Genomic DNA, 17954 nt, shown 5'->3' with positions numbered 1-17954 from the left:
GGAATTCGCTAAATGTGATGTGTTGATTGGTTAATAATTCCATCCCATCCATTCATAGCGTGCTTTCTGATTGGTTCATGTCCTTTTTCGTTACCCATTCCGAGTTATCTGGCGGAAATTAGGCGGGGCAAAACACAGGGTGCTGGCATCTGATTGGCTATGCGGGATGCGCAGCGATTTTGAATTTGCCTTTTGGTGACATGACAAATACATGAATGGTAGCGGCTTACCAGTAAGTACCAGTGCAGAGTTTCCAAAGAATGCATTCCTTAGCGATCAGAATGTTACAGAATTCATGTCATTCAACCAACCTAATAGTTTCGCTTCAAATTAATTTGATGTCACATACCTCCCAACATTTTGGAAGTAAAAAGAGGGACAAAGAAAATTGTTACAAAGTATCTTATTTGCACCTACTAGCTGTTCTGTGCTCTCTGCTAAAAGCCAATTAAGTTAGAAACTTTGTTTCTTTTTCTGTCTGTTCAGTGCAGAGAAAATAGGGACTTTCCAGTACAAATGAGGGACTGCGGGTTGAACTGCCAAAAGAGGGACTGTCCCTCCGAAAAAGGGACAGTTGGGAGGTATGATGTCAGCGTTGTCTTATTAACAAAAAAGAAATCCCTCTTCATCGCATCCTGGCATATCTGAGCTATTATACCTCCTCCTTTAAATGGATTTTTTTTAACATCACAGTTAAAAGACCACACAGACATCAGCGCTAAAAAAGGTAACCCCCCCCCCCACACACACACAAGTTATAAAAAGCTATTGGGGGCCAGGGCCCTCCTATAAGTTAAAAAAATTGGGGCCCCAAAGAACATTTTTTAGAAAAACATTGGTGCCAGGGCCCCCTTACAAGTTAATAAAAAAATAGGTGCCACAAAGAATATTTTTTAAAAAAAACTTTGGTGGCAAGGGCCTAGAGTATTAAAATAATACATTGGTAACCAGGGTATTAAAAAAATAAAAAAACACACATTGGTGTTCAGAGGAATTGAACTCAACTAGGACTTCAACTTGGCCTCCTTTCGTAACTTTGGGTCTTTCCGCCGCTTCAGGACTTCAATTTCCGATGTTTTCGTGACTTCGGGTCTTTTCGCTGCTTCAGGACTTCAATTTCGACTTTTTTTTTTGTGACTTCAGGTCTTTTCGCCGCTTCAGGACTTCAATTTCGGCTGTTTCCGTGACATCGGGTCTTTTCACCACTTTGGCTGTTTTCGTGGCTTTTCGCCACTTCAGGACTTCGGCTGTTCAGCTTTTTCGTCGCTTCCGCATCTCGGCTGTTCGGGACTTCGGAAGGAGGCGGCACAGCTTCGGCGCTGTCAAGGGGGGCCCGGCTCTTTGAAAAGTTCAGTACTGCCAAGCCCCCTTTAGGCCCGGGCCCGGTACACTTGTACCCCCTGTGCCCCCATGATGGGGACCCTGGTGACTCGTTGCAAATGTAACTGCATGTTAAAAGCATTTCCCTTGTTTGTTATAGTTTATACAGGAGTAGTGACCAGCTCCATGTTGTAGCTCCCACACTTTCCAGCTATAGTCAGGTGATCCCAGTGGTGGCCAATAAAAGGGAATACATGTTTGGTAGTTTTAACCTTGAAAGCAGCTAGTAAATTGCAGGTAAATATTAGTCCCTGTGTAATATGTATAATGACGCAATAGAATTAAATTCATTCAATAGAATGAAGCAATGAATCAGATGCAACTTGAGTGTAGGACTGGCCAGATATGGGATGACTTTGATGTATTTGGCCAGCTTAAATATATTGTAATATATGGACAAGCAATCCCTGTTTTGTTTAAAGGGTAAAGGTGGCCATAGACAGAACAATTACGATCATCCAAGATCAATTACGAACAATAGAATTCTAACTGTATCTGACGATTCAGCACTAACAACGGACGATGTTTGGATGCTTTCAAAGGCACATGATCAAAATTTTCCGTCCAGAACGAGCCGACCGATATTCAAGTCTTTTGCCGATATCAGTCGGCTCTTTTCCCACCATACACGCACCAAATATCGTACGATAATTAGTTTTGTACAATATTATCTTTGCGTCTATTAGTAGCTCAATGCACAAAATGTCTCCATGTCCTAAATATATTGATAATGGGTTCAGTGCAGATCACCTCTTGTATTTGTCTATATGTATTTTGTGGTCACAGCCTCATTGCACCCCCGCCTAATGGTTTTAAAAATTAGTGGTGAGCACAACTTTCCCTTGTTTGTTATAGTTTATACAGGAGCAGTGGCCAGCTCCATGTTGTATCTCCCACCCTTTCCAGCTATAGTGTGATGTGATCCCAGTGGTGGCCAATAAAGAGGGCAACCATGTTTGGGAGTTTTAACCTTGAAAGGACTGGCCATACCAGGGATGACTTTGATGTAGTTGGCCAGCTGAAATATATTGAAATCTATGAACAAACTGTCTGTCGTAAAAGTAACTTAAATGTCTGTATGTGCATAAATGCTTTCTTCAGTGTGACAAGAGGTGGTTTGAGGCCATATAGCAGAATATCCTACAATATCTATAAACAGCTTAGCTTGGTACATAAGCAACATATTGATCACGCTTCATCAGCGAAAATATTATAAACCTTCTGCTTAAGCTTGTAGAAATGTAAGACCTCTAGGATAATTTTGCTTGGTAACAGCTAAAAGTCTTTTTTTTTTTTTTTAAATCATGCTTTTTTTACAATTTTTTTCCCCCAAGATTATGGCAATTTATAAGGCACGTTGACCAGGCAAACACAAAAAGAAACCATGGCAAGTGATGAAATCTAAGGGGCAGATTTATCAAAATGTGAGTTCAGATTTTAATAAAACTCGCCCACATTCTATTTATTCCTATGGGATTTTTAGAAGGATATTTATCATTAGATCAAAAATTAGAGCTCACCATTTGATAAACACGCTTACAAAAATCCCATAGGAATGAATAGAACATGGGTACATTTTTATTTATTAAAATCTTAACTTTCATTTTGTTTACAGTGTTCAGCCAAACACTGTAAGGTCTATATGTTGATTCAAGACCTTTATTTGTAGATTTAGGGCAATTTTAATAACTTTTTGTCAATTTTGTATGTAAGCTAGAGTCAGATGCTATATTTAAGTCATGTGAAATGAATTGATGATGGATTTATTTGCCTACTATAGCTACATTAAATTGTGTCAGCTAAAAAAACTTTCTCCTGAATGCTGCAGTAAACCGTGCTTTCTGTTTCTATGTTTGAGCTTTCCTTGTATTGCCTCTTGTATGGAAACCATCTGTTGGGCCTGCAGGTTTATCTGTCAGATTCCATGCATGACTTACCTGTGGAAGGCAGTTGTTATTTACAGAAACAGCAGTGAAATTACAATCTAAAAATCTTTGTTCAGAAAACACCTCAGTACTATGTTCCTGGGAAATGAAAGACATACCACCAAAGTGGAGTATATTATTATGCAGGCTGAGAGGGGTTCCCAAACTTTTTCTTATGACTGTAAATGTAATTTGGATTTATTTGTTACTGGGAAAGAGCCTTAAACCCACCTTCAAATGGTGAGGGCTTACCATTGCCTTGTTAAATGGAAAGAAGTTTAATGACAGAAGAAGAATCTTTTGTGCATCCAAAGGTTAAGCACCCCCAAGTAATTGTATTGACTTACCTAAACCCCCAGGCCAGTGCTCCTATCAGCAGAAATTTGCACCATGGAGTGATCCTCTTCCATTGTTCTTCAAATTTCCCAGGGCAAACGCATGCGCAGTTCAACTAAATCGGCGACTTTTTAGTTAAAGTTCGGCTCTTCATTCTACTGAGCATGCGCAGCGCTCCGTGGTGCTCACTGGTATAACCCCGGGCCCGGCCCAGGGTTTCAGGTAAGTCAATACAATCACATGGGGGTGCCTAACATTTGGCACCCCCAAGTGCACCAAGCCTTTTCCTTCTCCTTTGAGGACAATGTTTGTTTTATTAAACCATATATTGCATGATGTATAAAACCACTTGAGCTAGCATTCTATATTACTCACTATATCACTAATATCAACTAACTAAAAATCCTTCTGCAAGTGTTCTTTCTTTTAGCTATTCATTTTGGAAGAAAAATAAAAAAATATATAACTTCTATGGTTCTTATGTTATTGAACATTTATAAGCATTAGAAACACCTCCTTCATTTTTATTTTTCACAGTAGGAGAAAATGTACTTTTGTAATAATCAATTTAATTTCCCTTAGCCACTTGCATGCTGTAAAACATACATTTTATGGTTTCAACTGTGAGGGACATAACTGCTGTTGCTGTAAAACATACTCTTCTGTGTTGCACTTCTATTCAATGTGGCATGTTCACTGCAACATGTGGTTCAGCTAGATCAAATCCCTGTTAGTCAAATTGTTAAATACACATGATAAGTAAATATACATATGAGTAGGTGCTGGTATAATTCAAGCTGTGTTTGTGAGTGTGACAATTACATGCTCATTAATTGTGTACAGAACAAACCCACACAACATAATTTATATTGCATCCTTACATTTGGGGGCCGATTCATCAATAGTCAAATATCGAGGGTTAATTAACCCTCGATATTCGACTGGGAACTAAAATCGTTCGACTTCGAATATCGAAGTCGAACGATTTTGCGCAAATCCTGCGATCGATCGATCGAAGGATTTTTCGTTCAATCGAACGAATAAATCCTTCGAATCGAACGATTCGAAGGATTTGAATCCAACGATCGAAGGAAAATCCTTCGATCAAAAAATCACAGGCAAGCCTATGGGGACCTTCCCCATAGGCTAACATTGACTTCGGTAGGTTTTATCTACCGAAGTAGGTGGTCGAAGTATTTTTTAAAGAGACAGTACTTCGATTATCGAATGGTCGAATAGTCGAACGATTTTTACTTCGAATCGTTCGAATCGTTCGAATTCGAACGAATTTAACCAATTCGATGGTCGAAGTACCCAAAAAATACTTAGAAATTCGAAGTTTTTTACATTCGAATTCTTCACTCGAATTTTGTAAATCTGCCCCTTAAAGTCAAGATCATGTGCAGAGAATATTTCCAAAGATTTTACAAATATTTCCAGGGCCCATAGCAACCATGGCTGTACTATCATTATTCAATCTGTAGAAAAAATTATCAAAGTTTATTGCTAATTGGACACTATCAGAATGTCTGCTTTATATTTGTAAATGACCTTTGATGTGTATTATTTAACGTGCAGTTATATTATTCTCCTAAAAATGTTCTTTAATTCAGAATCCTTAGTTTACACTGGCTGCATTCTTTGCTACTTTGCAGAATTCCAGATCTAGTAGTAACAAGTGGTACCTGGCATCTAAATTTGCTTCTGGTTGATGGTTTCATCAGCATTCAAAATGTAGGGAATTTTCTAGTGAGAGCTTTTCTTTCTTTGTGCTGGAAGAGTCACAACAACAGATTGAAAAAGGTTTGCTAATGCTTACATTCTTTAACCTTAATGTAGTACATAAACAACTATTTTTTTTTAATTTACAGAATTTCCTGGTATCTTTCCTGGTATCCTGGTGACACTAACCTAGCAAACAGCCACTTTAAAGGTATAGGGTCTAGTTCAACTTGAGGTTTTTTTTTTCCCTCTGAAAAAATGTTTTCCCCTTTAAAACTCTGACCAGAAAAAATCAAACTTTAATAAATAACCCCCTAAATGTTAACGAGAATACACACAGTTATTCAACTTGTGCAAAATAAATAAAAGTTATGTTGAAATTACAGTCTGCCTACTTTTTTAACTGTTAAAAAACAATATGGTTTTGGGTGCACACTAAAGCTTGCCATAGATGTAAAGATTTTTAAAAGATCTTTTCGTTATTGTGAGACCACGATTATCTCAAAACGATCGTTTAAATGTACGATTTGTCCATCAACTGATATTGTCCATTCATTTGATATTCATATATTAATAGTTAATCCATGATAAATCTATATCTAAACGATGTTTCTACTAGTTCATTCAGTACTATGGTAAATTCATTATACTTTGTTCCTTAGTCTAAATTGATATGGTCAACATTGTTACAAAATAGTAAAAAATTGTAGAAAAAAGTTCATTCCACTGTCCCATATGGCTTATTCTTTAGCAACACTGCTATTAAAAAGATACTGTTTCATATTTACATTTTACTTCTAATCACAGTGGGTACAGAATCCATTTATGATTACAAAATTCTATATTTCTGTTTATATAATTTTATGTACATATTTCATATCTTTATTCAGATTTCTGCGACCTAAAAACCGTTTCCCAAACTTCATTATATATAACAGCTAATATCGAAAACTGAATTTAATCCCTGCGGCTGTCTGGTATTCAATTTGTGTATCCATTTCACTTCCGCTCGCAACAATTTAGCCCGCAGGTCTCTCACATCCAAGGTTACACGTTCTATTCCCTGTGCTTTCAGCATTGCCACATTACTATTGCTACACATTTTAAAATGCCCTGATACTACTGTGGTTTCACTGCCTGATCTTATAGTGTTAATGTGTTCCCTTATTCTCTCTTTCATTGGCCTAATGGTACAACCTACATATTGTTTGCAACAAACTCTGCACGTTAGTAGATACACTACTGACTTTGTATTACAGTTTATAAACTCATTAATTTTGTACTTTTCATGTGTTACACTACATTCAAAACTATCCGCTACATGGACCACTGAGCATGTCACACATCTCATTGCATTACATTACATGTCTGCTTGACCCTGCAAACATAGATAGATTGCACTGGGACCAATACATTTTTTTTAACCTGGCTGATCAATTTTCTGACAGATGTCGGACAAAAAATTGAAAGATGCACGATCATTCGATTACCACTAAAGTCACGATAAATTACACTGAAATAGATCGTTCACCAACGAAAAAACTTTGCATTTAACTAAAGGTGGCAATGTACGATAAGATCTGCTTATTTGGCAAGGTCTCCAAATGAGCAGATCTTTCCACGATATGTCCACCAACGGCGAGGCAATATCGGGTTAGCTAAGATTTTCACACATGCCTGATTGATAAAGCAACTGATATCCCTAGTATTTGCATATCAGCTGGGATCATGGGGCCTCCTACAATATTTCTTTTTTAACTTTTTCTTTATTGATTTTTATAATAACAGAGATAGTAGAGATAATTAGAATTAGGGAGAAAGAGAAGAAATGGAGAAAGAAGAAGGGGATGGGTTACTAGCATCCTGTGATACATCAAGTTTATATTAATACATTCAGTCCAAAATATCTACAGATCTGCTGTCTGTCTGTGGATCAATCAACCACCGGCCCCAAATGTTCCCAAACTTGGCTGGGCAGCAGCGTGCCATGTAGGTAAGTTTTTGTTTCGGAAGCATCTCATCTATTAACTTGATCCAAAAACCCAGAGTTGGGGGTTCAGGGGCCTTCCATGTCAGAAGAATGGCTTTTCTTGCGAAGTGTAGTAGTTGCTGAAGGCAAAGTCTCTCTCCAACCGATAAGCTGAGGTCCTCCACGTGCCCCAAAAGGCAATATTCAGGAGTTCGAATTTGGGGCAGACCTAGCGAGGATCCCATGAATTGAAGAACGGCTGCCCAGAACGTCTGGATTTTAGGACACTTCCAAAATACATGCATATAATTACCTTGTTCAAAGTTGCATTTCACACAAACATCGGGATGTCCCTGATAAATCTGTACCAGCCTATGGGGTAGACTCTGTTTAAAAACTTTATATGTATATATCTGTCTCTAGTTGAAATGTGAACATCGGGTACCTGTTCCAAGATGTCCTTCCAGGCTCCCTCCTCCAAGTGGGGGAGATCCTAAACCCATTTACAGCTAATGTGTGCAATGGGATCATGATCTTCCCTTAATAGCATGGTGTAGAACCAACTAAGAGGCCTAGAAAGATGTAGGCAGGTACCGTTCTCGAATAAGCTCTACGACTATGAGGGCTTCCCCCGAAAACTGGGCTACGTATGCATGCCTGAGTTGAAGGAACCGAAACAGCATATGGTTGCTCAGCCCTAGTTCCTGCTTCAGCTGATCGAACTGCTTAAGTTCTCCCTGCTTCACTATATCATTCAAGTATTTTACCCCAGCAGTTGCCCAGCCCGAGGGCCTCCTACAATATTGATTGGTATGTGTATGGGCAAGTTTAGCATATGACAGGTGGACATGGTGCCATATACCACAGAACCATATGGAAAATCCTTGAACCTTGGCTTGTAACTGACCTGCCATCAATTAATAACTGAAAGTATCTGGACACCCACCTGTCTGAGATCTAATGTAGGCTCACACCGTCAGCTGTGTATTTTAAATTAGTAGGCTGTTCGTATGATGTTCCCTGGATACTCCGTCCTGGCATCCACAAATGATGCAAATGTATCATAAAGGTTAGGAATCATACAGCAGGCAGAATAACTGCTAATATGCTTTTATTTTGTGTCCACACGACAGACATGTTTCGGGCTTCAAGGGCCCTTTCTCAAGTTGAGAAAGGGCCCTTGAAACCCGAAACATGTCGTGTCACTGGGGTAAGTGACTAAGCTAGAACACTATGGTATAAACATACACAGCACAAATATATTGAAGAAATGTATGGATTAATTGGGTACAATGTACTCAATATTGCCACCTATAGGGAAAACCGATAAGATAACAGCTGTCTTTAGGGGTAGGCAGCAGAGGCAGGCTCTAAATCTGACAAAACCTAATTCTCTGTCTCTGTGCAACTGTGCCTACTGATTCTGACCTGAGTGTATTACTAAGAAACAGCTTTCCGCTACCGCCATTTATTCAAGTCACCAGATGGCGCTTCGTGGCGGTACCTAATACAATTAGCGAAAAGGTTCCACTCGGAAGTTGTTTCCGTACGGACGGTTTCCACTTTGCACCGTCACTGTACTCCGGATAATTTGGTCCCCCAAGCAATACTGAGGTTTCTTGAATCAATACAAAAACATGGTGGGGAGTGGGGGGCCTACCGTGTTACGGGACCTTCTAGGGTCGGACATAGATCCGGCGTGGAAGGATGAAGAGGTGTGCGTCGTGGGACTTTTTGGTAAGACGGCGCTGGCGCAGGGAAGCTGGCAAAAATGCTCCCTCGTCAACTCTGTGTGCGACCGGCACATCTTTCCGCTATTTCACCGCGCCCCGGAGCGGCCTTCGGAACGCAGTCTCTTCCAGACTTATTATGAACAGGATTCGCGGGTGCTGTACGTGCTTCTGAACGGACTGAGTGATACGGGCTCCCTGCTGAAGGCCTGTGAGGATTTGAGCCGCGGAGTGTCCCATGCAGAGGCGCACGAGTGGTGGAAGGATGAGGAGAAGTTGTACTGCATGCACCTCCTCTATCTATTCTCAGTGTGCCATATCCTGGTGCTGGTGCACCCTACCTGCTGCTTTGATATCACCTATGAGAAACTGTTTAGGGCTTTGGATAGTGTACGACAAAAGATGCTGCCATCACTGAAGCCAAGCTTGAAGGATTGTGCTGTGGGTCTGGACTGGAAACTCAATGCCAGACCTTGTCCACCCAGGCTGCTCTTTATGTTTCAGCTTAATGGAGCCCTTAAAGTAGAGCCAAAGGGTCAAGGGCAGCAGACCAGTGACAAACCCAAAAAGCACTCTCCAAAGAGGAGGCTGCAGCATGCTTTGGAAGACCAGATTTACCGCATCTTTAGGAAAAGCAGAGTCCTGACTAACCAATCCATCAATTGTCTATTCACTGTGCCTGCCAATCAGGCCTTTGTGTATATAGTGGCTGATGAGGATGAAGACCCTGTAAACATACTACTGGAGGGTTTGAGGCACAACTGCACTTTGAAAGATACAGAGTCTTTAGTACCTATTTCGGGTCCGAGACGTTATCAAATGATGAGACACACTCGCCAGCTGTCTTTCACAGTTGAAAATAACACAAATTTATCTGGTCAGTTGGTTGACTGCACCCTAAGAGAGTTCCTCTTCCAGCACGTGGAGCTGGTTCTCACAAAAAAAGGGTTTGATGACAGTGTGGGGAGAAATCCCCAGCCGTCTCACTTTGAGCTCCCTACATACCAAAAGTGGGTTAGTGTGGCTTTAAAGCTGTATGAAATTATCATTGAAAATAAAGATGATGATCCCCCTGCTTTCCCAGGTGGATTTCCCCCAAAGCTTCTTGCTAACATGAAGGTATTAGAAGGGTATCTGGATGCAGACACCAAGTTCTCAGAAAACAGATGCCAAAAAGCTCTACCCATGGCACATAGCGCTTATCAGTCTAATTTGCCCCATAATTACACCACAACTGTCCATAAAAACCAACTTGCCCAGGCCTTAAGGGTATATAGCCAGCATGCCCGGGGACCTGCTTTCCATAAATATGCCATTGTTCTTAATGAAGATTGTTATAAATTCTGGAGTAGTGGACATCAGCTTTGTGAAGAAAGGAGCTTAACAGATCAACACTGTGTACACAAGTTCCATTTGCTGCCTAAATCTGGTAAATTCGGCTGTCAAAGTGTGGTTTGTTTAAATATTATATGCAATAACCAAAGTGTTAATATTTCTATCACTCGCCCTGTTTTTAACACTTTTTCTCGGGTGCCAAAATTCTTAGCTTTGACATGTATCAATTTGTACCATTAAACATAAACCAAAGTCTAGCTTGTTCCATGTACTTTGAATATTCAGTTAAGCTGGTGGCACACAGGGAGATTAGTCACTAAGAGACTGAAGTTTCTGTGCACTAGCTTGCATTAAAAAAAGCAAGGTTTTGCAGGTGAAGTGGAGCCAATACTCTGTCTGACAGGGCTTTAAAATAAAGGACTGTTCCCATATGTGAACTTAGGATAAGTAGTGCCATCCAGGGACGGAACTAGGTGTAGGCAGAGTAGGCACATGCCTAGGGCACAAAAGCTGGGGGGGGAGGCACCAGGCATGATCCTCTGTCGCCTACCCCATGTCCGGTCCCCTTTCTCTGACAGTCTGTTCTATATGCAAGTGTATTTCTACGTGCGTCAATTCGCGCAAGAAGCATGGCATAAAGCATAAAAGATGGTGAAGGATTAGAGGCTCCAGGGAAGCTGTTATTGATACAGACATGGAACTTGTTATCCAGAATGCTGGAATGTGGGTTTTCTAAAAAAGGGATCTGAATTTGTAATTTGGATCACCATACCTTAAGTCCATTAAAAATCATTGACTAAAACATTAACTAAACCCAATACAATTGTTTTGCCTCCAATAAGGATTTATTTTATCTTGGTTAGGATCAAGTAAGAGCTACTGTTTTATTTTTTCATAGAGAAAAGGAAAATCATTAAAAAATATATATATGTACAGTATTTTATTAAATGGAGTCTCTGGAAGATGGCCTTCCCTTAATTTGGAGCTTTCTGGCTAACAGGTTTCCGGATAATGAATTATACCTATATAATGTTCCAACATATTTACTAATCACAAATAGATTCATATTGCACCCTTAATAATTGCATGTATACATAGAATGTGTATACCCACACTCCTAACAGACACTTCTAACTTTAATGGCATAGTTTTTCATAGTTTTTTATATCTATGTGCAGATTTTAAGAGCTTACCAGAACTATACTGGAGATAAAGATTTGATTATGAATGAGGTTATTTTTCATATGCATATTAGAATTAGTTTTTTTACATAGCTATTGGACAGATTATGTGCTTTCCCTTCAGAAAGCATTTACCAGTTCACTATGCTTTTGTGTTAAATAAAGAGCATATTTTAAAAAAAAACTTTTGCTCAATCTTAGGAGAAAAAATTGAACCAGAGAGAAATCCACCAATTCTATTTCACAACAGTCGGGCACGTTCGACAGGCAGCTGTAATTGTGGAAGAAAACAGGCACCACGAGAAGACCCGTTTGACATAAAAAGTGCAAATTATGATTTTTATCAGGTACTATATGTTATGTTATCCTTTTAATAATAGCATGTGTAGTGTAAGCATATTTAGGCTAGGTTACCAAGTCTTGTAAAATATCAGGGACACTTCTCCAAATCCCAGTGTTGTAATGTGGTAAGCGGAGCCCAGCAGCTTTCATTTGTAATATGTGTCCCTGGTTTTATTATCTGGTAACCTTATACCAATATGGTCTTTTTTTCCCTATATGTATTATATTATGTTGTTTTTCTAAGCACATTATAATTTGTTTGATTTTTATTATATTTAGGGACAGAATAATTTGCGCGTCAGTGAATTTGCGTAGTTACATCCGTTGCGCAAATTCGCCAGGCGTAAGGGTGCGAAGTAACACTAGCGAATTTACGCCAGCGTCCGTTAGTGAATCGCGAATTAACGAAAATGCGCTACGCTAGCGAATTAACGCTAGCGTTAGGCGCTTCGTCATTTAGTGAATTTGCCCCTTAGTCTTTAAAGAACTGAATGCAAACACTAAGCTAAGCAAATACAGTGTTTTGTCTGCCAGTGGCAAATGGTGTCACAAAAAGTGTTGATTTTACCAGCTAATGACCCATATGTGTGCTCAATATTAATAGTGGAATTTGCCTCTCAGTAAGCACATTTGAGTGTTTGGGGATTTTTTTTGTCCATAATCTGCCCTGTTCCCTTAGTGACTGATTTATCTCCTTTCAATGTGCCCACATAAGAACAAAAGTTTTAAAATTTTTTGAAAACAAAATTCAATTTTTTTTTCAATTATTGATGTACTGCATCTCTTTATGTAAGTATATGTCACAATAGCATGGTATAATTTTTTCTGTTTTGCTGTACAAATGTTCATGTTCAGATATAGTTTGTGATTTTTGCCATACTTTCGATATTTAAACAAAGTGCTTATGCATTCGACAGATCCTGGAAGAAAAATGTTGTGGAAAACTGGATCACATCACCTTCCCCATATTCCAGCCCAGCACTCCAGACCCAGCTCCTGCAAACAACGAGGCTTCGCCTGCTGCACATGATGGTGAAGTTGAAGGAGAGAAGATAAAGGATAAGGAACCACAAACTCAGGGAGAAAGTACAAGTTTGAGTTTAGCACTAAGCCTGGGCCAATCCACTGATAGTTTGGGCACATTCCCAGAGGGCCCAAAAGCAGGAGGGGACAATACAGAAGCTTCTGGCCATGGGACAGATGAGAAGGTTGAAAAAAGGCCAAGTTTAGTGGATCGTCAAGCCTCAACTATCGAGTATCTACCTGGCATGGTACATATAAATTCACCAAAAGGACTTTTACCTAAATGTTCTAGTTGGGCTTTGGTAAAACTTGGTCCTGCCAAATCCTACAATTTCCACACTGGATTAGATCATCTTGGCTTTATTCCAGGAACAAGTTACTTAATGCCTTGGGACATTGTAATTCGCACTAAGACAGAGGATGAAGGTGACCTTGACACAAACTCTTGGCCAGCCCCCAACAAGTCCATTCCTGGGAAAAGAAATGCTGTGGTAATGGGGCGGGGCCGTCGAAGAGATGATATTGCGAGGGCATTTGTAGGTTTTGAGTATGAGGATTCTAGGGGACGTAGGTTTATGTGCTCAGGCCCAGATAAAATAATGAAGGCGATAGGTAATGGACCTAAAGAATCTGCAATCAAAGCACTCAACAGTGACATGCCTTTGTATATGCTCTCACCATCACAGGGCAGAGGACTTAAACCTCATTATGCTCAGCTCATGAGACTGTTTGTTGTTGTACCAGATGCTCCTGTACAAATTATATTGGCTCCTCAGGTAAGATTTAGTTAAATGTTACAGAGACTTACTAAATTGTTGGATTACGCACCTTCCTTTAGTTGCAGTTACAACCCCAATAAGCCATGCAATAATATTATAGTTTCCTGGGGTGGTGCTAGGTGGAAGAAATAATCAAAAAAGGAAAAAAAAAACATCAGTGCAACCACTCAAACCACAAAACAACAAACCTCTCCCTTTCGGTCCTGTAACACTGCCTTTATTACATACATTTTGCAATACACATTAAAAACATCCTATGCAAATTAACAATGCAGCTGCATACTGTTGGTTTAATACCTTGATTAAAGGGTAAGCCAAATATACCATTGAAGTGCATAGTTCAAGATATGTATTTTTGAGCTATAGGACTCCAAATCTAAACTGCCACTATACATGTGATTCCAGCTAGTCTGCTCAGTATATGGGCATTTATGTATCCTGTATAAGTTGGCATGTTTATAATCTTCTCCCACAAGGTGCAGATGTTGGCAAAGTGTACCTGCAACTGGATAACATGCCATCAAATCAGTTGAACTCAGACACATTCTTGTGCTAATTAAAGTCCAGGTTACATATGTCTGCCTTGACCCTGGTTTCCTGGTCCTTAATACAAAATACATTGACAAAATCACAGTTCATATTGGGACACTCTAAGCATTTAGAAGCTTTTATATATTCAGGTAAGAGATTAATTGGCACATTGCAGTGACTATCTAGTCCAGGAGCATTCAGTATACACCATGGCATACTGTTTTAACTAATAGTAAAAAATCCCAGAACAGGGTTATCATAACCATAGACCTATAGATCCAAGTGAATTTAGGAGTTTATTACATACAGTAGCTAATGTGTTGAGTTCTTACAATGGGCATGCATTTGGACAATTACAGCTTGATTCACATATCCATTGTAAAATGTCTCAATTAAGCAAAAAGATTTTAAATTTACAAGCATAATGCAGAACTCATAAAGGGGTATATTTATCAAAGAGTGAAGTTAGAGATCACCTAGAGTGAAATTCCACCAATCTCCGTTCATTTCTATGGGATTTTGAAAGGCGTATTTATCAAAGGATGAACTTTCACCCATTGATAAATACTCCAAATAAGGATTTGCTCCAAATAAGTATTAATTATATCTTGGTTTGGATCAAGTACAGGGTACAGTTTATTATAACAGAGAAAAACTAAATTTTTAAAAATTGGATTATTTGAATAAAATGGAGTCTATGGGAGACACCTTTAAGTAATTCTGAGCTTTTTTGGATAACGGTTATCCAGATAACAGATCACATACCTGTATATTATAACAACTGTTATGTATATTATAATGAATATAATAATGACAGTTTTCTTTTAAGGCAATGGCACAAGATTTATTAAGGGTCGAATAGTAAATTCAAATTTTCGAATAGTTTTTTTGGTGTCAAAATTCAAACATTCGAATTTTAATTCCCCAATTCGAATGTGAGATTTATCACACCTCGACCATGAAAATAGTTCTAATTCGAATATTCACCACCTAAACCTGAATTTTTGGATCAGGACTATTCGATCGAATATTAGACGTTCAAATTTTTTCCTAAATAACCTCCCATTCGAGTTGTGAGTATATTCGAATTTATTAGAGTAAAAAAAAAAAAAAATTCACATTCGAAAATCGACCTGATAAATCTGCCCATTAGTGCTGAATATAAAACATTTTACATGTGGCAATCAAGCTTAATCATGGGAGAATGCAGAGTAAGTTGGATCATCAACTTTAAAGTGTTTTACATGTGGTGATTCCAATTCCTCCTGGTAAAAAAATAATTTTCAGGCACTATGTTTGACGTTGTCCTTACATCTATTGCTTTTTTAATTAACTTGGTGATATACTTGGATATTGTGATATTTTAGCTTGCCAATGATAATGTTGTATATATATTTTAGGTGCAGCCAGGACCTCCTCCTTGCCCTGTCTTTGTCCCTGAAAAGCTGGATATCACCCTTCCTTCTGATGGACTGTGGGTTCTAAGGTTTCCCTTCTCTTATGTCTCAGAACGTGGGCCCTGTTACCCTCCCAAGGAAAACCAGCAGCTTCCGAGCTACAAAGTCACGAAAGGGATATTGCGAACTGTCCCCCAGTAAAATGTATTTTTTTATTAAGGAAACTGTATTAAGATAACATATAGTCCAAGCATGCCATATTTAATTTTGATTATTGGTCAGAAAAAAACTTGTTATATTGTAAATGCTCCATTCCACTTCATTCTGTAATAGAAGACTTTTGATCTACAATTATGTGCAAGATTAATCTTAGGGTTATTGCAGTGTGGTCTAACACATTAATATAAATAAAAGTAATTGTATTCCTATACACTGCTTTTTGTCTATAATATTGAATTGTGTAAAGCATAACTAAAACCCCGAGCTACTGTATAAATTGCACTAATTATCCCATGTTATCTCCATATGGGGACTGAAAACAGTCTGTTGAAATACACTGGCCAAAAACCAGCCCCTATAAGGGCAGTAGCTTTTTGTCCTGTCTGTACCTAGAAATATTGTGTTGTCTCAGGCACATGCAGCTGTTTTATGCGAAGATATGCGAGTTTGTATTCGCACTGAAATTAGCCGCAAATGCCTGCGCCGAGCTAAACCAGTGGTTCCGGGTGGAGACAGGAGAGGAAGTTCATGCCTGCATACGGGCTAATTTTCGGCTTCCTTGTTTCAGCAGGCCCTACAGTAGAAAATGTACTTATTACTAAACGTAATTTTATTGTTTTCCTGGACTGACCCCTATGTTACAAGCACAGATAGCACTTCTCTACATATGTATTGTGCACCAGCAGCTAGAGATCATGCACAGCATGGCTGACACCTCTAAGTGGATTGACTAAGAACTGGACTGCAACAAAATAAGATGTGGAACTTTGACAGGGCTAGTTGTAAAAAATCATTATTACTCTGGGGGGGGGGGGTGATGTACAGCAATCTTAAAGGTTCCCATTATTTCTATTTTTTATTTTCCCATGGAATTGTTTGATAGAAATGTTAAAAAGGGAATGTATAGCATTTAGCTCTTTTTTTCTCTATGGTGTTGTTACTCATTCATCATCTTACAGTTTTTGCATTACCTAAGCTGCTATTATTGTATAGGCAGGCTATCTACAACCTTCCTGATCATCTATTGGTAAAATTCAATTTATCAAACAGTCTTGATTGATAAGATTATTTATTTTGATAACGTCTAGATCGCTTTGTCCAGGCACAGAAAAGTGACCCGGATTAAATTTCAGAATATGCATTTATACACTAATAAAGAAATAAAAAAACATGTCACACCAAAAGCATAAAATGTTCCAATCTGTTATCGTGCCCTTGCATATGTCTCAGGCTCTGGGCCAAGAGTACTTAGCATACACATTCAAAAACATGCTCTCATTTAAAGGAACAAGACCTCACCCAAATTATTCTTCTGTTTTGTTATAAACTGCTAAATGGATGCAAAGAGGCAGTGCCATGTGCATGATCAGACCTCATTGAATGGGTAGCCAAGTTCAGTAAATTGAATTCTTTGTTGCAAGATCAACCATGAATATATATACCAGCATAGGCATTCACCTGTTTTAATCACAATTCTGCAAGAAAAGTTTGTGGTCCTTTAATATGTGCAAAGTTGTATCCTGTCATAAAGTGTATAACCTTTATTGTCTAATTGATTGATAAATTATGTGTATGTTTTTGGTGTATTTGATTTGGAAACAGTGACTAACCTGAATAGGTCTCTTAATGACACTGTTCGTAAATTACATTTTTGTTAACTGTACAGTACAGACTGCATACTAAGGGTTCAAGTTTATAAATAAATCATGCATTTTACTCGGACTGATCTGTTTATCATGTAAAATATATCAGCAAATTTCTATAACAGCTGTCTAAAGATGTAAGAATGATAATAAAAATGCTGGAGCTACATAGTTTACTTAAACCAGAACTGTCTTTTCATGGTTAAAATTACAAAAGAAATGGGTTTATTAGGGATTATAAGAAAATAGGTTTGAGGGTGTGAAATGTTAAAAGTAAAGTTATGCAGAGTTTAAAGGTCAAGCATGGGCAGATATAAGATGCCGAATTTTTGACCCATTCTCACCAAGTTGGTAGCTTATCTGCCCATGTATGCAAAGGGCACACACACCCTGCCCCTCAGTACAGTTGCTGAATTTAGCTAGGCGATATATATCTATATGT

General features: G+C 38.7%; 1 protein-coding gene across 1 annotated transcript; it reads left to right on the top strand.

The window, feature by feature from the left end:
• The first annotated feature begins 8708 nt into the window (after window positions 1-8708).
• Window positions 8709-17591, top strand: smg8.S (SMG8 nonsense mediated mRNA decay factor S homeolog). Its single transcript, XM_018249652.2, has 4 exons — window positions 8709-10491; window positions 11780-11925; window positions 12838-13719; window positions 15654-17591. The coding sequence occupies exons 1-4, from the start codon at window positions 8970-8972 to the stop codon at window positions 15849-15851; spliced, it is 2748 nt and encodes a 915-aa protein (XP_018105141.1). The 5' UTR covers window positions 8709-8969; the 3' UTR covers window positions 15852-17591.
• Window positions 17592-17954: the final 363 nt, after the last annotated feature.

The sequence above is a fragment of the Xenopus laevis genome, chromosome 2S (genome assembly GCF_017654675.1).
Source record: "Xenopus laevis strain J_2021 chromosome 2S, Xenopus_laevis_v10.1, whole genome shotgun sequence".
In the NCBI taxonomy this organism is placed as follows: Eukaryota; Metazoa; Chordata; class Amphibia; order Anura; family Pipidae; genus Xenopus; species Xenopus laevis.
This window is presented reverse-complemented; position numbering and strand designations above follow the sequence as displayed.

Coding starts and splice junctions, on each gene's coding strand:
- smg8.S (XM_018249652.2), top strand. CDS start 8,970: ATGGTGGGGAGTGGGGGGCCTACCGTGTTACGGGACCTTCTAGGGTCG. Junction 10,492..11,779: donor CCATTTGCTGCCTAAATCTG/GTAAATTCGGCT, acceptor GCTCAATCTTAG/GAGAAAAAATTGAACCAGAG. Junction 13,720..15,653: donor AAATTATATTGGCTCCTCAG/GTAAGATTTAGT, acceptor TATATATTTTAG/GTGCAGCCAGGACCTCCTCC.